The 23,540-nt window shown below is 39.4% G+C and overlaps 1 protein-coding gene across 2 annotated transcripts in view; it reads left to right on the forward strand.

Moving 5' to 3' along the window:
- Positions 1-23,540, forward strand: part of LOC126280916 (tectonin beta-propeller repeat-containing protein) — a 213,531-nt gene that overhangs the window by 140,206 nt on the left and 49,785 nt on the right. For both annotated transcript variants that reach the window (XM_049979803.1, XM_049979804.1), the window contains exons 12-15: positions 10,248-10,351; positions 14,622-14,764; positions 20,837-21,062; positions 21,264-21,383. In XM_049979803.1, the coding sequence (XP_049835760.1) occupies positions 10,248-10,351; positions 14,622-14,764; positions 20,837-21,062; positions 21,264-21,383 (593 nt within the window). The remainder of the gene's footprint in view (positions 1-10,247; positions 10,352-14,621; positions 14,765-20,836; positions 21,063-21,263; positions 21,384-23,540) is intronic.

A 23,540-nucleotide genomic window follows, 5' to 3' on the forward strand; every position in this document is an offset into this window, starting at 1 on the left:
CAAGACCTATTGTCACACAGGAAAACTTCTGTGAAGTTTGGGAAATATGGTCCTGGCAGAAGTAAATTTGTGTGAACAGATCTTGAGTCATGCTTGGGGTATCTCAGTTGACAGAGCCATGGGACCTTTTCCTTTTGTGGAAAAGTGCTAAGTCCTGGTCTGGCACACAGTTTTAATCTGTCAAGAAGTTTCATATCAGCCAAAAACATTCTCCAGAGTGAAAATTTGTTCTGGAAACAGTCCCTCAGGCTGTGGCTAATCCATATCTGTGCAATATCCTTTCTTACAAGAGTGCTAGTTCGGCAAGTTATGCAGGGAAACTTTTGTGGAGTTTTGGAAGGTAGGAGATGAGGTACTGGCAGAAGTAAAACTGTGAGTAAGGGTCATGAGCTGTGCTCAGGTAGCTCAGTTAGTCGAGTACTTTTCCGTGAAAGGAAAAGGCCCTGTGTTCAAGTTCTGGTCTAGCATACAGGTTTACTCTGCCAGAAAGTTTCATATTGGGGAACAATCCACTGCAGAATAAAAATTCATTTGTGCATAATGTGTGATATAAATCATGCTTTGATTAAAGGCAGTATTGCAGCATGCAGTGCTGTTTATACTGTGAATGGAGGTGGGACTATAACTCATCATTTTGCCCATTGTGATAAATACCTCGTGCAATGTGGCCAGCAATGGCTTGACCACAAGTTGAGCTATGTGCTGACAGTGTTTGGATAAAACTAAGTGGCAAGAACCTCAGCAGTACCTGCTATAGACAAATTGTGTTTGTTGTTGTTGTTGTTGTGGTTGTGGTGGTGGTGGTGGTGGTGGTGGTGGTGATGGTGGTGGTTGTGGTCTTCAGTATGAAGACTGGTTCGCTGCATCCCTCTATGCTTATTGTCATCTGTGCCTAACTACTATAACTTTACCTCCTTCTGAACTTGCTTGCTATAGTCAAACTTATAGTTATACCTCTGCAGTTTTTACCCCCCCCCCCCCCCCACACACACACACACTCAAACGTACTTCCATCCATTATCAGATTAACTATTCCTTTATTTGTCAGTATGTGTCATAACATTCAATCCCTTCTTTTAGTCAAACTGTGCCATAAATACCATTTTTCCCCAGTTTGATTCAGTATCTTTTCATTACTTATCCGATCTAGGCCTCTAACCTTAAGCATTTCTCTGTAATGCCCCATTTCAAAAGCTTCTATTCTTGTCATGTCTTAATTGTTTATGTCCATATTTTATTTCCATAAAAGGCTACAATGCAGAGACATACCTTCAGAAAGGCTTCCTAACACTAGAATTTATACTCGGTGTTAATAAATTTCTCTTTTTCAGGTAACTTCATTTGATATTCAGTGTCTGCATTTTATATCATCTGCTTTGCACATTGTCAGTTATATAGCTGCACATATAGTGTAATATGTCTACTTTTAGTCATTTATTTCCTATATCATTCCCTCAGCACCACCTAATTTATTGTTTTACCTTTGTTGATATTCATCTTGCACCGTCTTTTCAAGATACTGTTCATCTGAACTTCTTAGGATTTTTCTGTCTTCTCAGAATCACAGTGTCAGTAGGAAATCTCAAAGTTTTAATTTATTCTCCTAGAATTATAATTCCATTTTCAGATTTTTACTTGGACTTCTTCCTTGCCCTTCTTTGCCTAGTGTTGGTTTGCAGTGTGATCCCTTGATATGCATACAGCTGCTTCTCTTTCTTATAAAGATTTCTAACAATGGAAACTCCAGGTTGAAATATCAGCAAAATAAGGAAAAGATAGATTTCTACTTAACTGTAAAGATGACACACTAAGTTGCAGATGGACACAACTAAAATATATCAGGTTTCTAAGAGCCACAATGAAAAAGACTGCTAAAACAATTAATCATTTAGACAAAGTCCTCCCAAAGTCGAAAACACAGATGTTCCTTGTGTGAATGTGTTTGTTTTATCAGCAATATAGGGAAATACAGATAGATACTTACCGTAAAGAAGACACGTCCAGTTGCCGACAGGCACAATTAAAAGATACATTAGCTTTCAGATAGAGCCTTCATCAGAACACAAAACACACACATTCATTCACACAAACAAACACACCTATTGCACTGAGGTGCAAGAGATAGCAGTTGTTTGCATGAGCTGTGCTTGTTTGTGTAATTGAATGTGTGTGTGTTTCTTTTTCTGACCAAGGCTTTGTCTGAAAGATAATGTATAAGTGTCTTTTTCATTGTGCGTGTCTGCAACTTAATGTATCATCTGTACTGTAAGTAGTAGTCTATCTTCATCTGATATTGTTGATATTACAAAGATTTCTTTAATTTTTGTATACGTGCACCTCTATTTCCACTAATCATACATGCATATACAGCTCAGCATTTCTCTGGTCACTATTTCTGCTTTGCCACTTTGCACTTTTGTTAGTTTAATATTTCATACATCTGTATTCCCTTTTGGAAAGGATATTAAACACACAGAGGCGACATCGGGTTTCTATGAGTCACAAGGAAAAAGACTGCTAAAACATTTAATCTTTCAGACAAAGTCCTCCCAAAGTCGAAAGCACAGATGTTCCTTGTGTGAATGTGTTTATGTTTTATCAACAATATAAGAAAAGACAGATAGCTACTTACCATAAAGAAGTCACGCCAAGTTGCCGACAGGCACAATTAAAAGGCACTTATATAAAACTTTTGGCCACGGCCTTCATCAGTAAGAGAGACACATACCATTCACACACACACAAGTAAACACACCTCACGCACACGTGACTGCCAACTCTAGCAATTCAGACTGGAATGCAACTAACATGGGATGCAGACAGCAGTCTATAGGGAGCAGGGAAGGGTAAGGGATAGTAATGTACAGGTAGGCAGAGAGAGACAAACACTGTCTGGTGGAGTGTGAAGGGACTAGACTGCCAACAAGCACAGCATTAGGATGTTGTGGGGTGTGGATGTGGTGAAAAAAAGTAGCAAAAATGGAGATTGTGGGGAAAGACAGGTAGATGCATTGTGGCAGAGGACTGCAAATAAACTAGGTAGGAGATGAGGATGGGGAGGTGATGATAGGACAGAGGGGGCAGTATGTTACATAATTTGAGTCTGGGATAATTATGGTAGTGGCGAATGTGTTGTAAGAATAACTCCCACCTGTGCAGTTCAGAAAAGTTGGTGGTGGAGGAAAGGATCCAGATAGCTTGGGTAGTGAAGCACCATTGAAATCAGCTGTGTGTAATGTTCAGTTGCAATTTGTGCCAAAGGATGGTCTTAGCCACAGTTTGGCAATGGCCGTTCATCCTGGTGGACCGCTGGTTGGTAGCCATACCAATATAAAAACCTGTGCAATGATTGCAACAGAGCTGGTGAATGACAAGACTGCTTTCACAGGTGGTCCAACCCCTGAGGGGTAGGGTAAACCTATGACAGGAGTGGAAGTGCTAAGTGGGTGAATTGGGCAGGTTTTGCACTTGGGCATCCCACAGGGAGTTGCTTATGGATGTACTAGGGTGTTGTGCAGGTTGGGTGGGTGATGGAACAGCACTTTGAGGGGTGGGAAGTATCTTGGGTAGGATGTCACTCATTTCAAGGCTTGATGAGAGGTAATCAAAGCCCTGGTGAAGAATGTGATTTAGTTATTCCAGTTCGGGTTGGTACTGGGTGATGAAGGAACACTCCTTTGTGACTGGTTCTTGGGTGTGGTGGGAGGATTGGGAGTATGAGGGGAAATGGCATGGGAGATCTGTTTGTAGACTAGTCCCTAAGTAGCCAGGCTGTATGGGATGGATTTTTTGCTTTGAAAGGGATGAAAGCTATCAAAATGTAGGCAATGCTGGTGGTTGGTGCATTTAATGTGGACAGAGATGTGGATGAAGCCATCAGAGAGTAGGAGATCAGCGTCTAAAAGGTAGCACACTGGGTTGAGAGGACCACATGAAGCAGAAAACTATGGGCATGAGGGATGTTGGTGTATAGGGAGTGGCGTCAGCAGTGATGAACAGGGTCCAGGGGGTAAAGGTATAGGGATGGTGGAGAGCCGGTGAAGGAAGTGGTTGATGTCTTTGACGTGGGAGGCAAGATTATGGGCAGTTGATTGGTGGTGTTGGTTAATGAGGGTCAAAATTCTTTTAGTGGGTGCACAATAACCAGCCACAATTGGGTGTCCAGGATTGTTGGGTTTGTGGATTTTGGGAAGTGTGTAGAAGGTGGGTGTGTGGGGTGTCATAGGGGTGAGGAGTGAAATGGATTTGGTGGAGATGTCCTGGGAAAGATATAAGGCTTTAAGCAGGGATTGGAGCTTGTTTTGGAATTGTGGGGTGGGATCACTCTGGCAGAGTTTGTAGGTGGAGCAGTCAGATAACTGGCAGATGCCTTCTGCCAGGTAATCACTGTGATTCATAACAACAGTGGTAGAACCTTTGTCTGCAGGTAGGATGATTAGGTCAGGATTTGTTTTGAGGTTGTGTATGGCTGTTATTTCTTCTACTGAAAGGTTGGTGTTCTGAGGGAGGAAACTGGGGAAGGATGGTGAAGCTAAGTTGGAGGTAAGGAATTCCTAGAAGGTAACTAGCAGATAGTTAGGTCAGAGGGGGGATTGTAGTTGGATGGTGGTTTGAACTGGAAGAGGCTGTTCAATATTGGAATTAGGGTGGATTTGGTTAGAGGGATTGGTGGCAAAGAAGTGCTTCCATTGCAGGGATTGGGAGAAGGAGAGTAGGTTGTTGACAAGTCCAACATGGTTAAATCTGGGTGTAGGGCTAAAGGTGATGCCTTTGGATAGGACTGAAGGTTTTGGTGGAAAGGTTAACAACAGTGTTGCAGGAATGTTTTGTCTCTGGATTTAGTGGAGAGTTTTGGGGGATGTAGCAAGTTGAAAAGGTGAGCTAGGCAAGGTTTAGCTGTTGTGACGGGTAAATGAGGAGGAACACTTTGAATACAGTTGGTACGGTGGGGGTTGGATAATGGTGCTCTGAGGTGACGGTAGGATGTCAGCATATTGGATAACTTATGTAGGTGGTGTCTGGGATGCTCCTCTAGGTTCTGGAGGGTAAGTGATTCAATTTCAGGTATGTGATATATGGAGTGTGGATTGCAGAGCAGTAGTAGTATCTTGTGGAGGGAGCAGAGGTGATTCTACCATGCTGTGCCATGGAGATGTGTTTTTTCAATAGCAGGTTTGTGAGGGCCAGGGATTTGGGGAATCTGAAAAGGTGTAAATCACTGTGAAAGGAGGGCTGGGATCCAGAGAAATAAATCTTTAGTTAGGCCGTTTGGGGGGATGCCATGGTTTAGGCAGCCAGGGAAGGGATAGTTTTTGGAACTGTGCAGAAAGATGGACCTGGGGTCAACTGTGGCAGGAATGATGTAAATGAAACATGAATGATGTAGAAATGGACGAAATAGGTGTAGGTTATGAGGGGAGTTGGATAAGGAAATACCTCTGTCCACATTAAATGCACCAACAACCAACAGTACCTACATTTTGACAGCTTTCATCCCTTTCACACCAAAAAGTCCCTCACATACAGCCTGGCACCCCAGGGAAGCATATCTGCACTGACAAAGACTCCCTTGCTGAGTATGCTGAGAGTCTCACCAAGACCCTCACAGACAGGAACTATCCCCCAGACAGTCCGCAGACAGATCCCCCATGCCATTTCTCTACACATCTCCAATCCTCTCACCACCCCCAACAACCAGCCACAAATGAGTGTCTCCTCCATCACCCAGGACCAGCCCAGACTGGAAGAATTGGACCACATCTTTCACCATTGCTTTGATTACGTGTCATCATGCCCTGAAACGAGTGAGATCCTACCTGCAATACTTCCCACCCCTCCTGAAGTGCTGATCTGTCGCCTGTTCAACCTCCACAACATCCCAGTCCATACCTATGCCACTCCCCATCCCAGCCCCTTGTCACAAGGAGCATATCCCTGTGGAAGACCCAGGAGCAAAACCTGCCCAATCCACCCACCCAGCACTTCCTACTCCAGTCCATCACAAGCTTATCCTATCCCATCAGTGACATGGTCACCTGTGAAAGCAGCCATGTCATCTAAACTGTGGACTGATGCAAAGTAGACCACCCCATGGCACAACATGTAGCTGAACATAACATACTCGATTTCAATGGCTCGTTCACTACCAGAGCCATCTGGAGACTTGGATCCTTCTCTCCACCACTAGCTTTTGTGAATTACAGAGGTGGGAGTTATTCTCACAACACATTCTCCTCTCCCGTAATTATCCTGGCCTCAACCTATGGTAACATACTGTCCCCACAACCTCCACCCAACAGTTTCCACCCTCTCTGTCCTGTCATCTCCTCCCCATTCTCATCTCTCACCCTGCTTATTTGCAGCCCTCTGGGAATACGGCCACCCGTCTTCCCATGCTGTTCTCCTTTTTTGCTCCTTTTTCTCCCCAACTCCCTGCCCCACAACCTCCTGATGCTGCGACTGTCGGCAGTCTAACCCCTGCACTATCTGCAAGACAGTGTTCGTTCTTCTGCCCACCCATATACTATTATCCCTTCTCCTTCCCCACCCCCTCCAGATTGCTGTTTTCATCCCACTTATGGTTGCAGTCCAGCTCGAGATGCTGAGTTGGCAGCCGTGTGTGCATGAGGTGTGCTTGCTTGTGTGTGTGAATGCTGTGTGTGTCTCTCTTTTACTGACGAAGGCTGTGGCCAAAAGCTTTATGTCAGTGTCTTTTAATTGTGCCTGTCATCAATGTGACATGTCTTCCTTACGGTAAGTAGAAATTGTCTTTTCCTACATTGTTGATATTCCCACCTGGAGTTGCCATTGTTTTATTTGTGTTCATGTTTTATACTTCACAAGAAGGACTTTGTCTGAAAACTTAAATGTTTTACCAGTCTTTTTCATTGTGGCTATCTGGTGACTCAGCATATCCTTTACATGGTGTGTAGCAATCTATCATTTCCATATTGCTGTTACTTCATCCTGGACTTTCCACTGTTTGTATTGCATTTTTCCTGCTTTATTTATTGCATTTTTTTAATTTTCTCCTTTTGACAGTTAAATTCAATATCTCATATATTATCCAAGTATTTGTACTGGTTCTGTTCTTTTAAGCATTTGATCCTCTGGTGCCTTCATATTCCATCTCTCAAAGCTACCCAATCAGTTTGTATTGTATTTCTTTTCCCTGTTTCAGTCAGTCATTGCTTAATGCTACCCCTCTCAACAATTATTGATTCTTTCAATTTATATAAACGTCTCATCACTTTAATTTCCTTCCTTTCTACATTCATTTGGTTTTAAACTCCAGGTCTTAACCAATAAATTATGGTCAGAGTTGACGTCAACCTCTGGGCATGTCTTGTAGCATAAACTGTGATTTCAAACAAAATCTTTGTCTTACCATTATCTCTCTGAAAGCTTTCAGTATCTCCAGATCTCTTTAGGTACACAAAATTCTTTCAGTGTTCCTAAACCAAATGTTAGCAATGATTAGACAGTGCTCTATGCAGAATTCTGCCAGTGGCTTTCCCCTTTTTTGTGTCCCCACCCCCTCCTCTCCCCCATCCATGTTCTCATACTATATTATCTTCTCTTCCTTTTCCTACTATTAAATTCCAGTACTACATAAAAAATAAATTTTACCCCCCTTAATGATCTGAACCATTTCTTTTATCCCATCGCACTGTGTAACACTTGTTTCATCAGGTTTATTCAGGTAAATGGTTTTCTGTTAGTCAATATGTTGTGCCCTTGTTTCTCTGCAGTTTTCTGTGGATCCTGCTAATACTTACAGCAGCATTTTCAGCTCATTCGTGGTGCTGCAGGTAAAAACTACACTGCTTTAGCTGCCTTTATTTCATTGCTCTTTGTCCACTGTTTTTACAGCATACAGATTGCATCCCAGAAGTACACTAATAGAGGGTCTGCAAAATACCTGTCTGTGGTTGCCATATGCTTTTGTGTGAACTCTGATCAATTTTCCAGATACAATTTAATTTTATTCCTTTTGCAAAACTTGGATATTACATCTACTTGGTGGATCACATTCCTATTGTGTCTCACTCTATAGAACTTGCCCTATTCTCCCCCTTCACCCACTCTTGTCACCCCGCACACTTCCATCCAGTACTAAATTGGTGATCCCTTGGCATCGTGGAATGTGTCCTGTCAACCTATCCCTTCCTTTAGTCAAGTTGTGCCACAAATTTCTTGTCTCACCAATTATATTCAGTACCTCCTCATTAGTTGTGCAATCTGCCCATCTAATCTTCAGTGTTCTTCAGTACTACTACTTTTCAAAAGACTCTATTCTATCCTTATCTAAACTGTTTACCATTTATATTTCACCTCCATACATGGTTACACTATGGAAAAGACACCCTGATGCTTAAATTTATATTCGATGTTAACAAAGTTCTCTTCTTCAGAAATACTTTTCTTGTCATTACCAATCAGTATTTCGTACCCTCTCTACTTTGCCCCCATTGTCAGTTATTTTTCTGGACAAATAGCAAAACTCATTTACTACTTTAAGTGTCTCATTCCCTAATCTAATTCCCTCAGCACCACCGGCTTTACTTTGACTACATTCCATTATGCTCATTTTGCTTTTGATGATGATCACCTTATATCCTACTTTTAAGATACTGTTAACTCTATTCAACTGCTCTTCCAAGTCCTTTGCCGTCTCTGACAGAATTACAATGTCATCAGCAAACCTCAACGTTTTTATTTCCTATCCCTGAAATTAGTTCCTACTCCAAATTTTTCTTTAGTTTTGCTGTACAGATTAAATGATATCAGGGATCTGTTACAATCCTGTCTTATTGCCACCTTAACCACTGCTTCCCATTCATGCACATCGAATTATGTGCAAAGTTGTAAATAGCCTTTCACTCCCTTTATTTTACCCCTGTTACCTTCAGAACTTCAAAAATTGTATTCCAGTCAACATTATCAAAACTTCTTTAAGTCTAAAGATGCTGCACATGTAGGTTTGCCCTTCAGTAAACTATCTTCTAAGATATGTTGTAGGGTTAGTGCTGCCTCATGTGTTTCAGAATTCGGAAACGTTCACACTTGTCAGCACCTGCTTTCTTTGTAATTGGAATTATTACATTATTCTCCAGGCCCTAGAGTATTTCGCCTGTCTCATATATCTTGCACACCAAATAGAGTATTTTTGTCATGGCTGGCCATCAGTAGATCTGACATAGTGTAGTCTACTCCAGTGGCCTTGTTTCAACATCAGTGCTCTGTCAGATTCTTCTTGCATTATGTCCCACCTCATTTTCATCTCTGTCCTCTTTCCTTTTTGTAATACTGCCATCATCTCCCTTGTGTAGAACATGTACATACTCTTTCGAACTCTCAGCTTTCCTTTCTTTGCTTGGTACTGATTTTCTATCTGAGCTCTTGATATTCATTTAGCTGCTTCTTTTTTCTCGAAAGGCCTCTTTAATTTTCCTCTAGGTGGTATCTATTATTCCTATAGTGACATATGCTTCTAAATCCTTGTATTTGTCCTCTAGCCATTCCTGCTTGGTCATTTTGCAGTCCCTGTCAGTCTCATTTTTCAGATGTTTGTATTCCCATCTGCCTGCTTCATTTGTTGCATTTTTACATGTTTTTCCATTCATTAATTAAATTCATTATGCCCTGTGATATCGAAGGATTTCTACAAGGCCTTTTCTTTTCACGTATTTGATACTCCACTGCCTTCACTATCTTGTCTCTCAAAGCTAACCATTTGTCTTCTACTGTATTTCTTTCCCCTGTTCTGGTTAATCTTAGCCTAATGCTCTCTCTGAAACTCTCAACACCTTTCGCTCTTTCAACTTATCTAGGTTCCATATCCTTAATTTCCTACCTTTTTGCAACTTCTTTAGTTTAAATTGCCAGTTCCTGGCCAATAAATTGTGGTCAGAGACCACATTTGTCCCTGGAAATGTCTTATAATCTAAAATCTGTTTCCAGAATCTCTGTCTTACCAGATTTTAAATTTTAAGTTACATCATGGGAAGGTGCAGACCAAGATGTGTACTCAGACCACAATTTATTGGTTGTGAACTGTAGACTAAAACTGGGAAACTGTAATAATTTATTTAACTATCTAAAAGAAAGTAGTTTAAGTAAAGCATCATGACAGAGATTTTATATTTGGAGTTCTTACGTCTTTTGCCCCTTATAGTATTCATTCTGAATGCGTTTTGAAGGGAAAAAATGCAAAATTTTTGTATGTTTTGTTGTGTCTGTTTCAGTGTGCTGTCAAGCAAATGGAGTCCATGGTGCACCAAGTCCAGGGTCAATATGGGCAATAACAGGGCTTGGTGATATATTTGTTTTTGATCCAATTAATTTAGAGGTTTGTAATACACTCTTAAGTGTAAGTCATTTCATTATATTCTTTATTATCATTACATAATTTTCCTTGCAGTTACTAATAAATTTCTCGTTGTCTGTAATGAGAGAATTTAATTTTTAGAAACGGCATAGTCCACTTAAAATTACTTGGTAGCTGACGTCTGTCACTTGCCACTATGGTGTTGCCACATTAGCCACTGGCCACCTATTGGTTACAGGTAACACACCAACACAAGAAGTCACTTTACAGATGCTGTTAATAAGTAACGCTTAGTAATGTTGGAGGTTGTTGCTGCAAGGTTTGTTGAAAATGTGAGGTGTTATGTCAGCAGCTGATTTTAAATGACCAAGCCCTGAATTTAAACTTGTATCCAAAACCAACCACAACCCTGTGATGTGAAATGTATTCAAGAAAGTGGTGGTTAACAAACTGAGGCACAACTAAACTCATGATTGCTTAGTTCACAGCTATTACAGTTAGTCTCTAATGGCAAACTCAAGACAGAAAAAAGTTCAGTTTCAGTGCTAAAAGCAGGCTGTAATTTCTTGATATCACTGATTACCTGAAACTGTCCTCTCACTGGCTACATGAGCTGCCATGTTACCAACTGATGAAGCAGTCCTTGTTGATACTCGTTTGCAGGTATAGATGACACAGGAAGATTCCAGATGGTAGAAAAATAAAAGCAAATTAAAGTCAATGTGATGAAAAAAATGATGTGGCAAAGAATTAGAAATAAAAAAATACGTTTAGACCAGTTAACTGAATAAAAATGATAATCAGACTCTTTTGATTAGATTTAGAAATAAAATTATTTCATAAAATCTGATGAGATTTGAACCTGTGACAAGTTAACATGCTAATCATTGCACTGACATATAACACTTAGTCATGTTGTTCTATTATTGACTGCGATCACCCAGTCGCAGTGATGAATTGCAGTCTTCAAACACTCGGTTTCACGCACTGTTGTGCAAAGCTTATCTAATGTAAGCTGATCTCCCTGATTACAACAGCCACATATGTGATGCTGAATCGCGTCTTGTGCAGGAGTCTTCAGTAGTGTTTAATTAGTGCTGTGTATAAGTAAAACAAAGTTAATGTTTAGGAAATTTAAAAAAAAATGGAAGTTGCATAATCAGAAGCCATAAAGCAGGGTATGGGTAGCTGGAGAGAAGCTCCCCGCCCCCTCTCTGACTCCCTATCCCACAACATCCCGCAGCTGTAGCTGGTGAGGCAATTTGTCATGCCTCCATCTAGTCACTGATCCTTAGCTAGTGCACAAATACAAGGGAAAAAGGCAAAAATAAACACATTTGATAAGAAAGAATATTAGGAAAAGTATAGATTGCCACTCACTCTAAGGATGACCATTTATTCCCAACACTTGCAAGCACACATGACTGCCACCTCCAGCAGCTTGGACCACCAGAATAAAACTGTCTTGTGAAAAAGCAGCAATCTGGAGGCGGGCAGGGAAGGGGAAGGGATACCAGGGTATGGGTAGGTGGAGAGAAGCCCTCTCCCCCTCCTGACTCCCTGTCCCACAACCTCCCACAGCTGTACCTGGCGGGGCAATTTGTCATGCCTCCCTCTAGTCACTACAGACTCCTATCAGACAGTATTCTTCTCTCCCTCTATCCATAACCTGCTATCTCATCCCCTGCCCCACCCCCTCCAGATTGCTGCTTTCATTCCATGTGACAGTTGGATTCCAGTTTGAGATGGCAGTCGTGTGCATGAGGTGTGCTTGCTTGTGTAGATGAATATGTGTGGTGGTTTTTTTTTAAGGCTAAGTGTTTAGTGGTCTTTTTGTTGTGACTGTCTGCCACTTAATGTGTCATCTTTGTGGTGAGTAGCAACCTATCCATTTCCTTATATTGTTGATATTCAAACATGGATTTTACATTGTTTGATTTTGTCACATCTTGTTGTAGTTTCTTCCTCCTAGATCCCTTATAACCATATACACATTCCTTGACTACTGCCTAGTGCCATATATCTGAGTATAAAATACATTTATGTTCTTATAGCATACCACTTGAATGTAGCGTTGCCTAAAACCAGAGGCAATAAATAAAAAATAAGTATGAAAACAGCTCTGGTGGACTACCATTTCAATGTGTTTCATACACTTTGTAGCTGCAGAAGACCATAGATTTATACAAATGAAATATTCACTTCTCTAAGCATTTGTCTTTTTTTCAGTTCATTTTTCCCTTACTCTTGTCTGGGAAGTGGAGATTACACTGAAGTTTATTTTTAACATCAATATACAGGATGATTATAACTGAAGTTAAACTTTCAAACTGCTGTAGAAATAACACCACTAGTCAGAATGATGTCAAATTTCAACGGAATATTATCAGAGAAGGGAGAAAACATATGGCAGAAGAAAAATAAATAGTTACAAAATGTAGCAATAGATTACACTGTATGCATCATATTTTAATAGTGGTCAACTACAAATGACAAATGAATTGTACAACAATGCCTAAGGTGTATGTTTGACACTAAACAAACTGTACTACTCAGTGTGTGAATGGGTCTACAGGTGTGATACTGTTAGTTACATAAGCCCATCCACCACTGCAAGGTCGTATAACACCGGATGGGAAAAATCGGTTTCTAATTGTCCTGAGGCCACAAACTGCATAAAAAGCGTCAATCAAATTCAAATCGGATTATTAATTTCAGTGTGACTGCTGCAAAACAGGTTCAATACACTGTCCACCGTTTTCAAGTTGAAATTGAGAAACACCATGTTCCACAAAGGGTTGAAGTGTTTCCAGATTCATGTTCAGAATGTGATGCGCAATGCATGCCTTCAATGCAGCTAAGTTTGCAATGGAGACACTGAACACAATATCTTTGAGATAGTCCTACAGCCAGAAGTCACATGGACTAAGATCAGGTGATCGGTACAGCCGGGCTGTAGGGAAATGGCGGCTGATAATTCTAGCATTTCCAAAATTCTGCTTCAGCAGCAGCTTAACTGGATTTGCAATGTGCGGAGGTGTGTCATCTTGCATAAAAATGATCCCATCCCTACATCCACACTGTTGAAGAACTGGAATGATGTGATTGCGCAAAATACACTGATAGCGCTTACCAGTGATGGTACAGGTAACAGGACTGGAAGCCCCTGTCTCTTCAAAAGAATATGGCCCGCTGATATATGATACCATAAACCTCCACCACACAGTGACCTTTTCAGGATGAAGTGTTACTGCTTGATTTTAGTGTGGATTTTCTGTTGCCCATATTCGGCAATTCTGTGTATTGACATATCCTGTCGGATGGTAGTGGGCTTTGTCTGTCCACAAAATCTCCCACGACCAATCATTGTGCACATCAATGTGAGCAAGAAGTTCTAAAGCAAAGGTCTGTCTTGCTGGCATGTCAACAGGAAGCAACTCATGCATATGTGTAATTTTGAATGGATAGCAAAGAAGGATGTTTTGTAGCATTGTATGCACTGTGCTCACGGGTATGTCCAGTGCATGGGCAATTCTCCATGCACTACACGTTTGCACGCCACCACTTGTCTCCTCCTGCATTGCTGTGCTCACTGCTTCCACTGACATTGAATCAATTAGTTTTCTCCTTCTGCCAGGTTGCACACCAAAAGAACCTGTCTTTTTGAATTTCCAGATCATTTTCTACAGACCCAAGGCAGTCATCGGACCAAAGCCTTTTTTCAAACCCTTCAGTGTCTGGAACTTCTGCAGAATGACGTGTGCACAGTCATCATTCTTGTAACACAGCTTTACAAGAAGAGCGCGACCCTGTATTGAGACAGTCGCGCTGACGTCGCAGACACGAAAGGAGGAGAAGCTGCCATGTACCCGGCGTGTTTATATCAACTTCAGTTGGTTGTGTGCATGACAGGTGTTTTCATTTATGTATTCTGACACAATACAACACCATCTATTGATCAATTTTCACACTATATTTTTCCTTCTGCCATACGTTTTCCCCATTCTCCGATAATATTCTGTTGCAATTTGACATCATTCTGACCAGTGGCATTATTTCTACAGTGTTTTGAAAGTTAAACTTTAATTATAATCACCCTGTATTTATTTATTTTTTATTGTGATACACATTCCATGGATCTATTATTGCTTGATAGCACGATACTATTTAACAATCACATACAGAGGTTAGAAATATAAATTTCACCTCTTACCTAAACACAGAATTTGATTTATAAAGTAAAAATACCATGCTTATGTTTGGAAAGTAATTTTATATTGTATAATTTTAGGCAGCCCAGCAAAAGGATGATTTCTATGTGCAAGAAATCGATATTACTGGACGAGGTTTGCCGTATGAAGCACAGCTACACAATGGTTTTTGCCCAGGTTCAGAACTCATTGTGACAGGATGTGTGCATGACAAAGCAGACAGGTTAGTGCATTTGAACCAATGTGTACTATGTTCACAGAAATAATATTGGAATTCACTGTGAGTAGTTATCTCCTTCATTATTCACACGTATAAGATGTATAAGACATTCAGCATTCACAATGCAGATCAACACTTCCATTCCTCTGTCCTTGTAAACTCTAATGAAGTTTCAGTGACTGCTGCTGGGTATGATTGTGGAATATTGTGTATTTTAGAGAACAAGGAATTGGTTCAGTTGCATGAATCATGAGAATGGTAGAAACCTCTGTTTTAGAAAATATCAGCCTCATTGTGAGACACGTGTTGACATAAAACAGTTGTTAGTGAATAGCCCAGTTACTTGGATTTTCCTAGGTGTGTGGGTCTCCAGCTATGTGGACTGCATAGTTCCCTAGTGTCTCATCAGATGACAGTGAAATTCAGACTTTCAAATTTGAAAACTTCCAGTCTTTTCAGCTTGAGAGACTGATCAGACATTACAATATGCCTTCAGCTGAAAGAGGCATAGTTTTTATGCATCTTGAGCAGTACTATCAATTGAGAGTAAATAATGGCTCTGTAAAATAGAATATGTTTCTGCAGGAAAAAAATGGAAGAAGTTATGCCTTCAAGGATTGAAAAGCACTTAAAAATCATTTAAGGAGTTGTGGAATGGTATTTTCCTGACTTAGACAAATTCATTGTATCAAGTATAGTCTGATGAAGTCAAAAGAACTAAGCATGTATTTTATTTAAAGTTGAAGTACACAAAACGCTAAAGTTGAGTAAGTATGTTGTGATCTTCAAAGAGTTAACTGTGTAAAATGTTAAGAATTGTTAGCAGAATTGAGAAACAGAGGAATGACAGGTTGAGGGAGGTAAAAAATTTGTAAGTGTTGAGCAAGAAAAAGCTTAGGTTTAATATCAAGTTAGAAAGTTATAAAAGTGCAATTCATTTCCTGTGGGTTTGAACGAATTTGCCATACACCATTTCATTTTCAGTGCTGTCTGTACTGCCATACAACTGTAGTATACGTAGCTAAACTTACCTGTTGTAATGCGGAGGAGTAGTTCATGTAAAGAGATTCAGTCTTCTCACAGAGAATTTTGTATAAATTACTTTGGTAACCTTGCATCATGGATCAGGAATTGTCATGTATCACCAGAGAACAAAAAGTTTAATAAATAAATGGCCAAAAAGATCTGTATGCTGAGACCAAGAAAGATTCCAATTCTCATATTCTGCCAGCTCAAGCACTTCACTTAGTAAAAAACAAGGGAATGTAGCAGAGCCATTTGTAATAAAATTTGCCAGTACTTCAGAGATAATGTCTTGTACATGTAGTGCTCTGAAACTTGCAGATATTGAAAATAAGGGTATCTGGTAAGGATCTCACACGGTGTAGCAGTATTCTAAAAGAGGATGGACAATTGTAGTGTAGGCAGTCTCCTTAGTAGATCTGTTACACTTTTTAAGTGTCGTACCAATAAAATGCTGTTTTTGGTTGGCCTTCCCCACAACATTTTCTGTATGTTCCTTCCAATTTAAGTTGTTCATAATTGTAATTCCTAGGTATTTAGTTGAATTTACAGCCTTTAGATATGATTCATTTATCATGTAACCAAAGTTCAATGGATTCCTTTTGGAACTCATGTGGATGACCTCACATTTTTCGTTATTTTGGGTCAATTGAAAATTTTTGTACCATACAGATATCTTTCTAAATCATTTTGCAGTTTGTCTTGATCTACTGATGACTTTATTAGTCGATAAATGACAGCGTCATCTGTAAACAACCTAATACGGCTTCTCAGATTGCCTCCCAAATCATTTATGTAGATAAAGAACAGCAAAGGGCCTATAACACTACCTTGGAGAATGCCAGAAATCACTTCTGTTTTATTCGATGTCTTTCCTTCAAGTAATACGAACTGTGACCTCTCTGACAGGAAATCACACATCCAGTCACGTAACTGAGATGTTATTCCTCAACCACACAATTTCACTGCAAGCCACTTGTCTGTTACAGTGTCGAAAGCCTTCCAGAAATCCAGAAGTTCGGAATCAATTTGAAATCCCTTGTCAATAGCACTCAACATTTCATGTGAATAAAGAGCGAGATGTGTGTCACAGGAACGATGTTTTCTAAACCCATGTTGACTATGTGTCGATAGACTGTGTTCTTCGAGGTAATTCATAATGTTTGAACACTATATATGTTCCAAAATCCTGCTGCATATCGACATTAATGATATGGGCCTGTAATTTAGTGAATTACTCCTACTACCTTTCTTGAATATTGGTGTGACCTGTGCAGTCTTTGGGTACAGATCTTTTGATGAGTAAACAGTTGCTTATGATTTTTTAAGTATGGAGCTATTACATCAGTATACTCTGAAAGAAACCTAATTGGTATACAGTCTGGACCAGAAGACTTGCTTTTATTAAGTGATTTACGTTGCTTCACTACTCCGAGGATATTTAGTTCTATGTTGCTCATGTTGGCAGCTGTTCTCGATTGGAATTCTGGAATATTTACTTCGTCTTCTTCTGTGAAGGCATCTCGAAAGGATGTCTTTAGTAACTCTGCTTTGGCAGCACAGTCTTCAATAGTATCTCCATTGCTATCCCACAGAGAAGGCATAGATTGTTTCTTGCCGCTTGCATGCTTCACATACGACCAGAATCTCTTTGGGATTTTTGCCATCTTTGGAGACAAAGTTTCGTTGTGGGAACTATTATAAGCATTTCGCTTTGAAGTCCATGCTAAATTTCGAGCTTCTGTAAAAGATCACCAATCTTGGGGATTTTACACCTGTTTAAATTTGGCATGTCTGACCCATTTTGTGTACCAAGATAGTGCCTTCTCACATTTTGCAGCACCTAAGAAATGCTTTCTTCTGGCTGTAATTTTAGTTTGGAAAGGTAGTAATTATCCTCATGCTGGAGTTTGGGTCAAGCCATGTTCTTATTTCAGTGTAGCCCTCATGATGTATATGGGCAAGGAGTCCATTCTTAAACTTTTTACTTAAATTATATGTGGATTATCTAGTAATAAATCATCATCAGGCAGCTATTTTGATGGCACTTCCTTGGCTACTCCCTTCTTATCTGCATGATTTTCATATTTAAATCTACTGTGTCTGTGTATGTGCGGATGGATGTGTGTGTGTGTGTGTGTGTGTGTGTGTGTGTGTGTGTGTGTGTGTGTGGGCGCGAGTGTACACCTGTCCTTTCCGCTCCCGGGATTGGAATGACTCCTTACCCTCTCCCTTAAAACCGACATCCTTTCGTCTTTCCCTCTCCTTCCTGAAGAAGCAACCATCGGTTGCGAAAGCTAGTAATTCTGTGTGTGTGTTTGTGTGTTTTGTTCATTGTGCCTGTCTGCCGGTGCTTTCCCGCTTGGTAAGTCTTGGAATCTTTGTTTTTAATATGATTTTCATATTTTGTATTTCTGGCATTTTCTGAGACTGGTGTTATCATGAGAGTTTTGCCCCTCAAGCAAATGTTTCAGGTTTTACTGTTTTTACCACAGTTTTCAACAAGAACGTCATTGACAGAAAAGATCCCCATGAACAGTTTTTGGATTTTGTCCTCATTTTGTGGCCTCCCAGTAACTGCATGTCAGTTACAGCGGATGCTGAGGAGATAGGTAGTAGGAAATAATAAGCATGCATTTCCATTTTTAAATACTTCTGTCATCATCATCTCCACTATCATCCATTTATTTCCACTGCTCAGTAAAGACCTCCTACAGATTTGTACTTGAATTATCATCTTCAGCTAAATACATCCTCATTTCTCATGTGTGTATCAGATAGTCATCTCAGTCTTATTTCTATATCTTGAATCTAGTGGAAAACTTTCTTGGACCCTCTACCATTGACTTGCTGGGCTATACATTTTGTCCACCTCCTTTTCATTTTCATTACAGTCATAATTGTGCCAGCCATCCTGATTTAGGTTTTCCATGATTTCCCTAAATCGCTTTGGGCAGATGCTGGGATGGTTCCTTTGAAAGGGCATGGCCGACTTCCTTCCGTTTCCTTCCATAATCCTATGGGACCAATGACCTTACTGTTTGGTCCCCTTGCCCCAGTCAACCAACAACCAAACTAAACCAAACCATAATTACGCCTTCCACTTCAGTCTCTTCCCCCCATCCATTTGTTTGTTTCTGTCTTTCCTCGTAATTCTTGACTTATATCTCTCCATTTTGTAATGAGCAACAACAGTTTTTAAGTGGTTTTCACGTTAAAAGTCCATGTCTCACTGCCATAAGTCAAAACTGTTAATATATTAACTGCAAACTTTCATTTTAGGTTCTTGACCCAAATACATAAGTTTGTTACCTGGTTTTATGATTTACTTGTTAATTTGTATTATTTCTTTTTCATTATGTTCATTTACATTATTTTAATCTTATTACAGTTGATTTTTAGGGCTTCCTTCAAACTTAACTGTATTAAATTCATCCGTTTATTGTGTTACTAGAGGCAAACAATACATAGCCAGGAAAGCAAAAGGTGGTTCAGAATGTTCCATGGACACATGTTCCTATTTTGCTTCCTGGTTTGTGGGTCTGAAAGCTTTCTATAGAGCTGCTGTGGATAGTTGAGGTAAGATGTTGGGAGCTGTAGCATTGATGTGTACATTTTTCATTTCATTAAGATAGACTGAACCAATGCCTTGTTTCTTGCAACCCATTAGTACTGGTTTTGTTGAAATAGGAGTAAAGTCTCAAAATATTTGTTTAATTGAGCAAGTATTGTTATGTTCCAGTTGGCATTCATCTGTCTACCAGAGCAATCAGTCATAAATAATTTTAGTGTCAGGAAAATATAAGTGTGTAAGTCTGTGTAGGGTATAGTGAACTTATACTAGAAAAAGGGTCAAAGTTGGCTGCACTTTCACAATCTGTTAAGCTCCTTTTACATGATTTTCGTAATTTGTTTCAACTGACCATTTGTGGCAAGTATGCTCTACAGCAGCATCCAAGGCATATTATTCCTGCACTGTGACTCACTGTCACGAGTTGTGGCTTATGTTTACATGTCGGCATCATGATTATGTGTTGTATGACCGTATAGTATTGTGAAAGTGTACTTATGGAGGACAGTCCTTTTCAACAAAAAGTCATAGTAAGTTAACATCTTCAGGAACTGGCAATTGTAATAGAGTTCATTCATGACCAAGCAAAATTCATTGTGGATGTTCTTGACAAAAGTTTTACAGTAAATTCTCCACACAGGTGAGAACTAAAAATTAGGAAAAGTGTCATTTGAAACATCAACACTTACTCACTTGATGAAGTACAGGCATACACACCTAACAATATTTAAAAGACAGCATATAGTGCCTATTTACTTTGTCTTTTGTGCTTTGTTTATCTAAGTGCTAAATAAAACCCTAAACTATTTTTCTCCTTCAGTAAAGCTGAACTGTAGAAGCAGGATATACATGTATTCATCTCTTAATTTTTTTGTTTACAATGTGGATTTTCTATTATTTTATTAATTTGGAGCTATTTTTAGCATCAGGATGCTGAGCAGTCTTTAAAGGAGATCAGAGTGGGGAGGGGGAGGGGCTACTGCTACTTACTAAAATCTCGTGTCTTGATTATAGATGAGGATTTTTCAAATATCAAGGTTAGATTTTATAATAAGATACTTAATGAACTATTTGTTTTAATTTCATGTAATAACAAAAATATCAGTGCAAGGGGATTTCTTTTTAGCAGGTTGGGGGTATGTGCGTAAGGCATAATATGCCAATCCTTTCGATGTAAATGAAATAACAAAGCCAGGATGAAGATAATTGGTGGTTGGATGTTTGATGATAGGATATTGACATAAGATAAATTCTGGAAACCTGCTTGCCCCTCAGAGCTACTCCCAAAGGCCCTAACACTGAAAGTCCACGTTTCTGGATGTAAACCTGCTCTACCCCAGCCTCTTTTACAGTTTCAGATACATTCTTGAAATTTGCTTGTCCCTTGGAGTTACTCCCTGAGACCTAAAATTGAAAACCCCTATGTTTGTTTCCAACTGATTCTTTTTTATAAAAACCTATGAATATATTTTATTCCACAGGTTTGCTGTTAATTTGCAGTATTTGTCATTAGCTGTGCGTCACAAAGCAGATCTAGAGGCCAAGGACATTGCATTCCATTTCAATCCTCGTTTCTCACCAGATGTAGTTGTGAGAAATTCATACTTGGCTGGTTCATGGGGAGAAGAGGAAAGAGAAGGAGCAAATCCCTTTAGACAAGGAGCAGAATTTACCATTACAATAATTTGTTGTGAAGATGAGTACAAGGTAGGCACAATTAACAAACTATTATAAGAAATAACGAGCCTTGCTAAATAGTTTTTATTCGAATTTTGCAGTATATAAAACTATTAATTAGATGAATGAAATCTATAAACCTAGCATAGTTTAATAGAGAACAGGATGTTTTTAATCATTAATGTGTGCAAGGGCTGACATTGATTTCCATCAATTTTTTTTTTTTTTTAGGTTCATGTAAATGGGCAACATTATGTCACATATACTCATCGGCAAAAACCACATTTCATCACCCACCTTTACATACATGGTGATGTCTCACTAACTAAATTTGTATACAAATCCAAAAAGGTATGTTTTTTGTGTCAAAGTAACAGCTGTAAGTATAAAAAATATATTGTAACAAGTTCTTTTTGATGATATTCACTGCCTTGAGTTGAGTGCGTTGCAGGGATGAAAAGCGAATTCTAGAGAGAAAAGGTACAAACACAATGAATTAATTTTTTTCTCTATGAATGACACCCACTTCATAAAATATGCAAAGACATTTGCAGAGTGCAAGTAATGTTGCAAAGAAAGCTGGGAAACATACTGAAAATTTAGTTTAAAATTTTGACCAGAACTGTAATGTACTCTTCGTGAGGAAAATGGGGAAAAACAGCCAAATTAATTGCAATAGTACAAGGTTTATTGAAAACCCATTGACCTAGGTTTCGACATACTTAAAACGGTAGTATTCAGAAGGTACAGTGATTAACACTGGTTACGTGATGTTGTGGAGGTACGTTAAATATGTAGCTGGAAGACAAAAATGAAGATCAAATTCACCTTCTAATAATGAAACCACAAAATGTCATGCTGATTGTCATTGGAAAGTGTTTCACAAATGCAACTAGCGAACTGACATTATGCTATTATGAAGAATATGAACTGGCATGTCCCCAAAGGGCTTCTGCGAGATGTGAAAGAATAAAAACTTTTTATCCTTGTTCCACTATAGTAGAATATTATGAAAGCATGGAATGAGGAGTCTTACTAAGACTGGAGGTTAAAACTAATTGCTGTGAACCATATGTAAACCTGTTCCTGTGTTCCCTTTACTTACCCTGATATGAAAGTGTTGTGTCTCGTTGCTAGTATACAAGTTCCATCACATCTTTTGAAGAGTAGCCCATTGTCCTAGGTAAGTCATTTATGTAGGCCAAGAGCAGAAGCATAACAAGCACCAAATCTTGTGGGCCACCATATGTTTCTCCACTCTGAGTTTAGTATTATTCCTTTTGTATAAATTACTAATGTGACTCTGTTTTCCATTGTTAATTGTGATTCAATCTATGCACAGGCAATGTATTAAACACCATATGATTTTAGTTTCCTTAGTACAATTTTGTGACCTACACTATTAGAGGCCTTATCAAGATCACAGAAAAGGCCAACAGGGTGATTTTTTTTGTTAGTTCTACCACAACTGAGTCTGCCTCCACATGCTACACTTGGGGGGGGCATCTCTGTGGCATTCCTCTGGAACCCAGAGCATGTTGGTACCCGCGGAAACAACGCAGCCGATATAGCGGCAAATGCTGCAGCCTCCCTTCCTCGGCCCGCTGTTCACATGGTTGCCTTTGCTGATCTACAGAACATTTTATGTCATTGTGTTGCTCTTTTATGACATAAACATTGGTCTGCACTTCATGATAATAAATTATGGGACATAAAACCTCTTTTAGCCATCGACATCTTTTAAGTGGCAATCTTCCCCTGCATCGTCCCCACTGTTCTCAATCATGAATGGTGAGACACCTTTTACTTCAGTGCCCCTATTTTAATCCACTACACACCCGTTTACAACTGTTGCCTGATATACCTTGCCTTATAGCAGATGACATGGGCTCAGCTGATCACGTCCTTGTGTTTATCAGTATTAGTGGGATGACATTGGTAATTTGAAGCTCTTTTCAGGTAAAACAATCCCCCCTCAATAGCAACTTTCTAAGATTTCCTTCTGTTTTTAGTTTCCTCCTCCTTGAGTTTAGCTCCCATTGCTGCTGATTTAAATTCCAGTTTTTACCCTTCACTAAGCCATGGAATGGGCACTTATGACCATAGTAGTTTTGTGCCCTAAAACCATAATCAAAAGAAAAAGAAAAAATAAACAATTTACCGGTAGTTTAAAAGCCCATACAAAGAAAAATGTTGGTTAGACCAAGCTGGCAGTTGACTGAAGTTATTGTGTAGTATCTACCAAAATTATAAAAGTAAAATTTCACTTGTATCTACACCAGCTCTGTGCAAGACCAGAAGCTTTTCTCCTTGCTCTCTTATACATCATGGCCATTATACCTTACACTCCACCCCAGTTTATATCATCTTCGGTCCTTGTTCTTTTAACACCTACGAAAAATAAAACACTATTCTCATTTTACATTTTACCAGTACTTGTGAACACTGTGTAATGCAGCTTCACTGCCTGTGTGCCTATGCCAAACACAATGCACCCTAAATGATATT

Source organism: Schistocerca gregaria, chromosome 1, assembly GCF_023897955.1.
Source record: "Schistocerca gregaria isolate iqSchGreg1 chromosome 1, iqSchGreg1.2, whole genome shotgun sequence".
Lineage (NCBI taxonomy): Eukaryota > Metazoa > Arthropoda > Insecta > Orthoptera > Acrididae > Schistocerca > Schistocerca gregaria.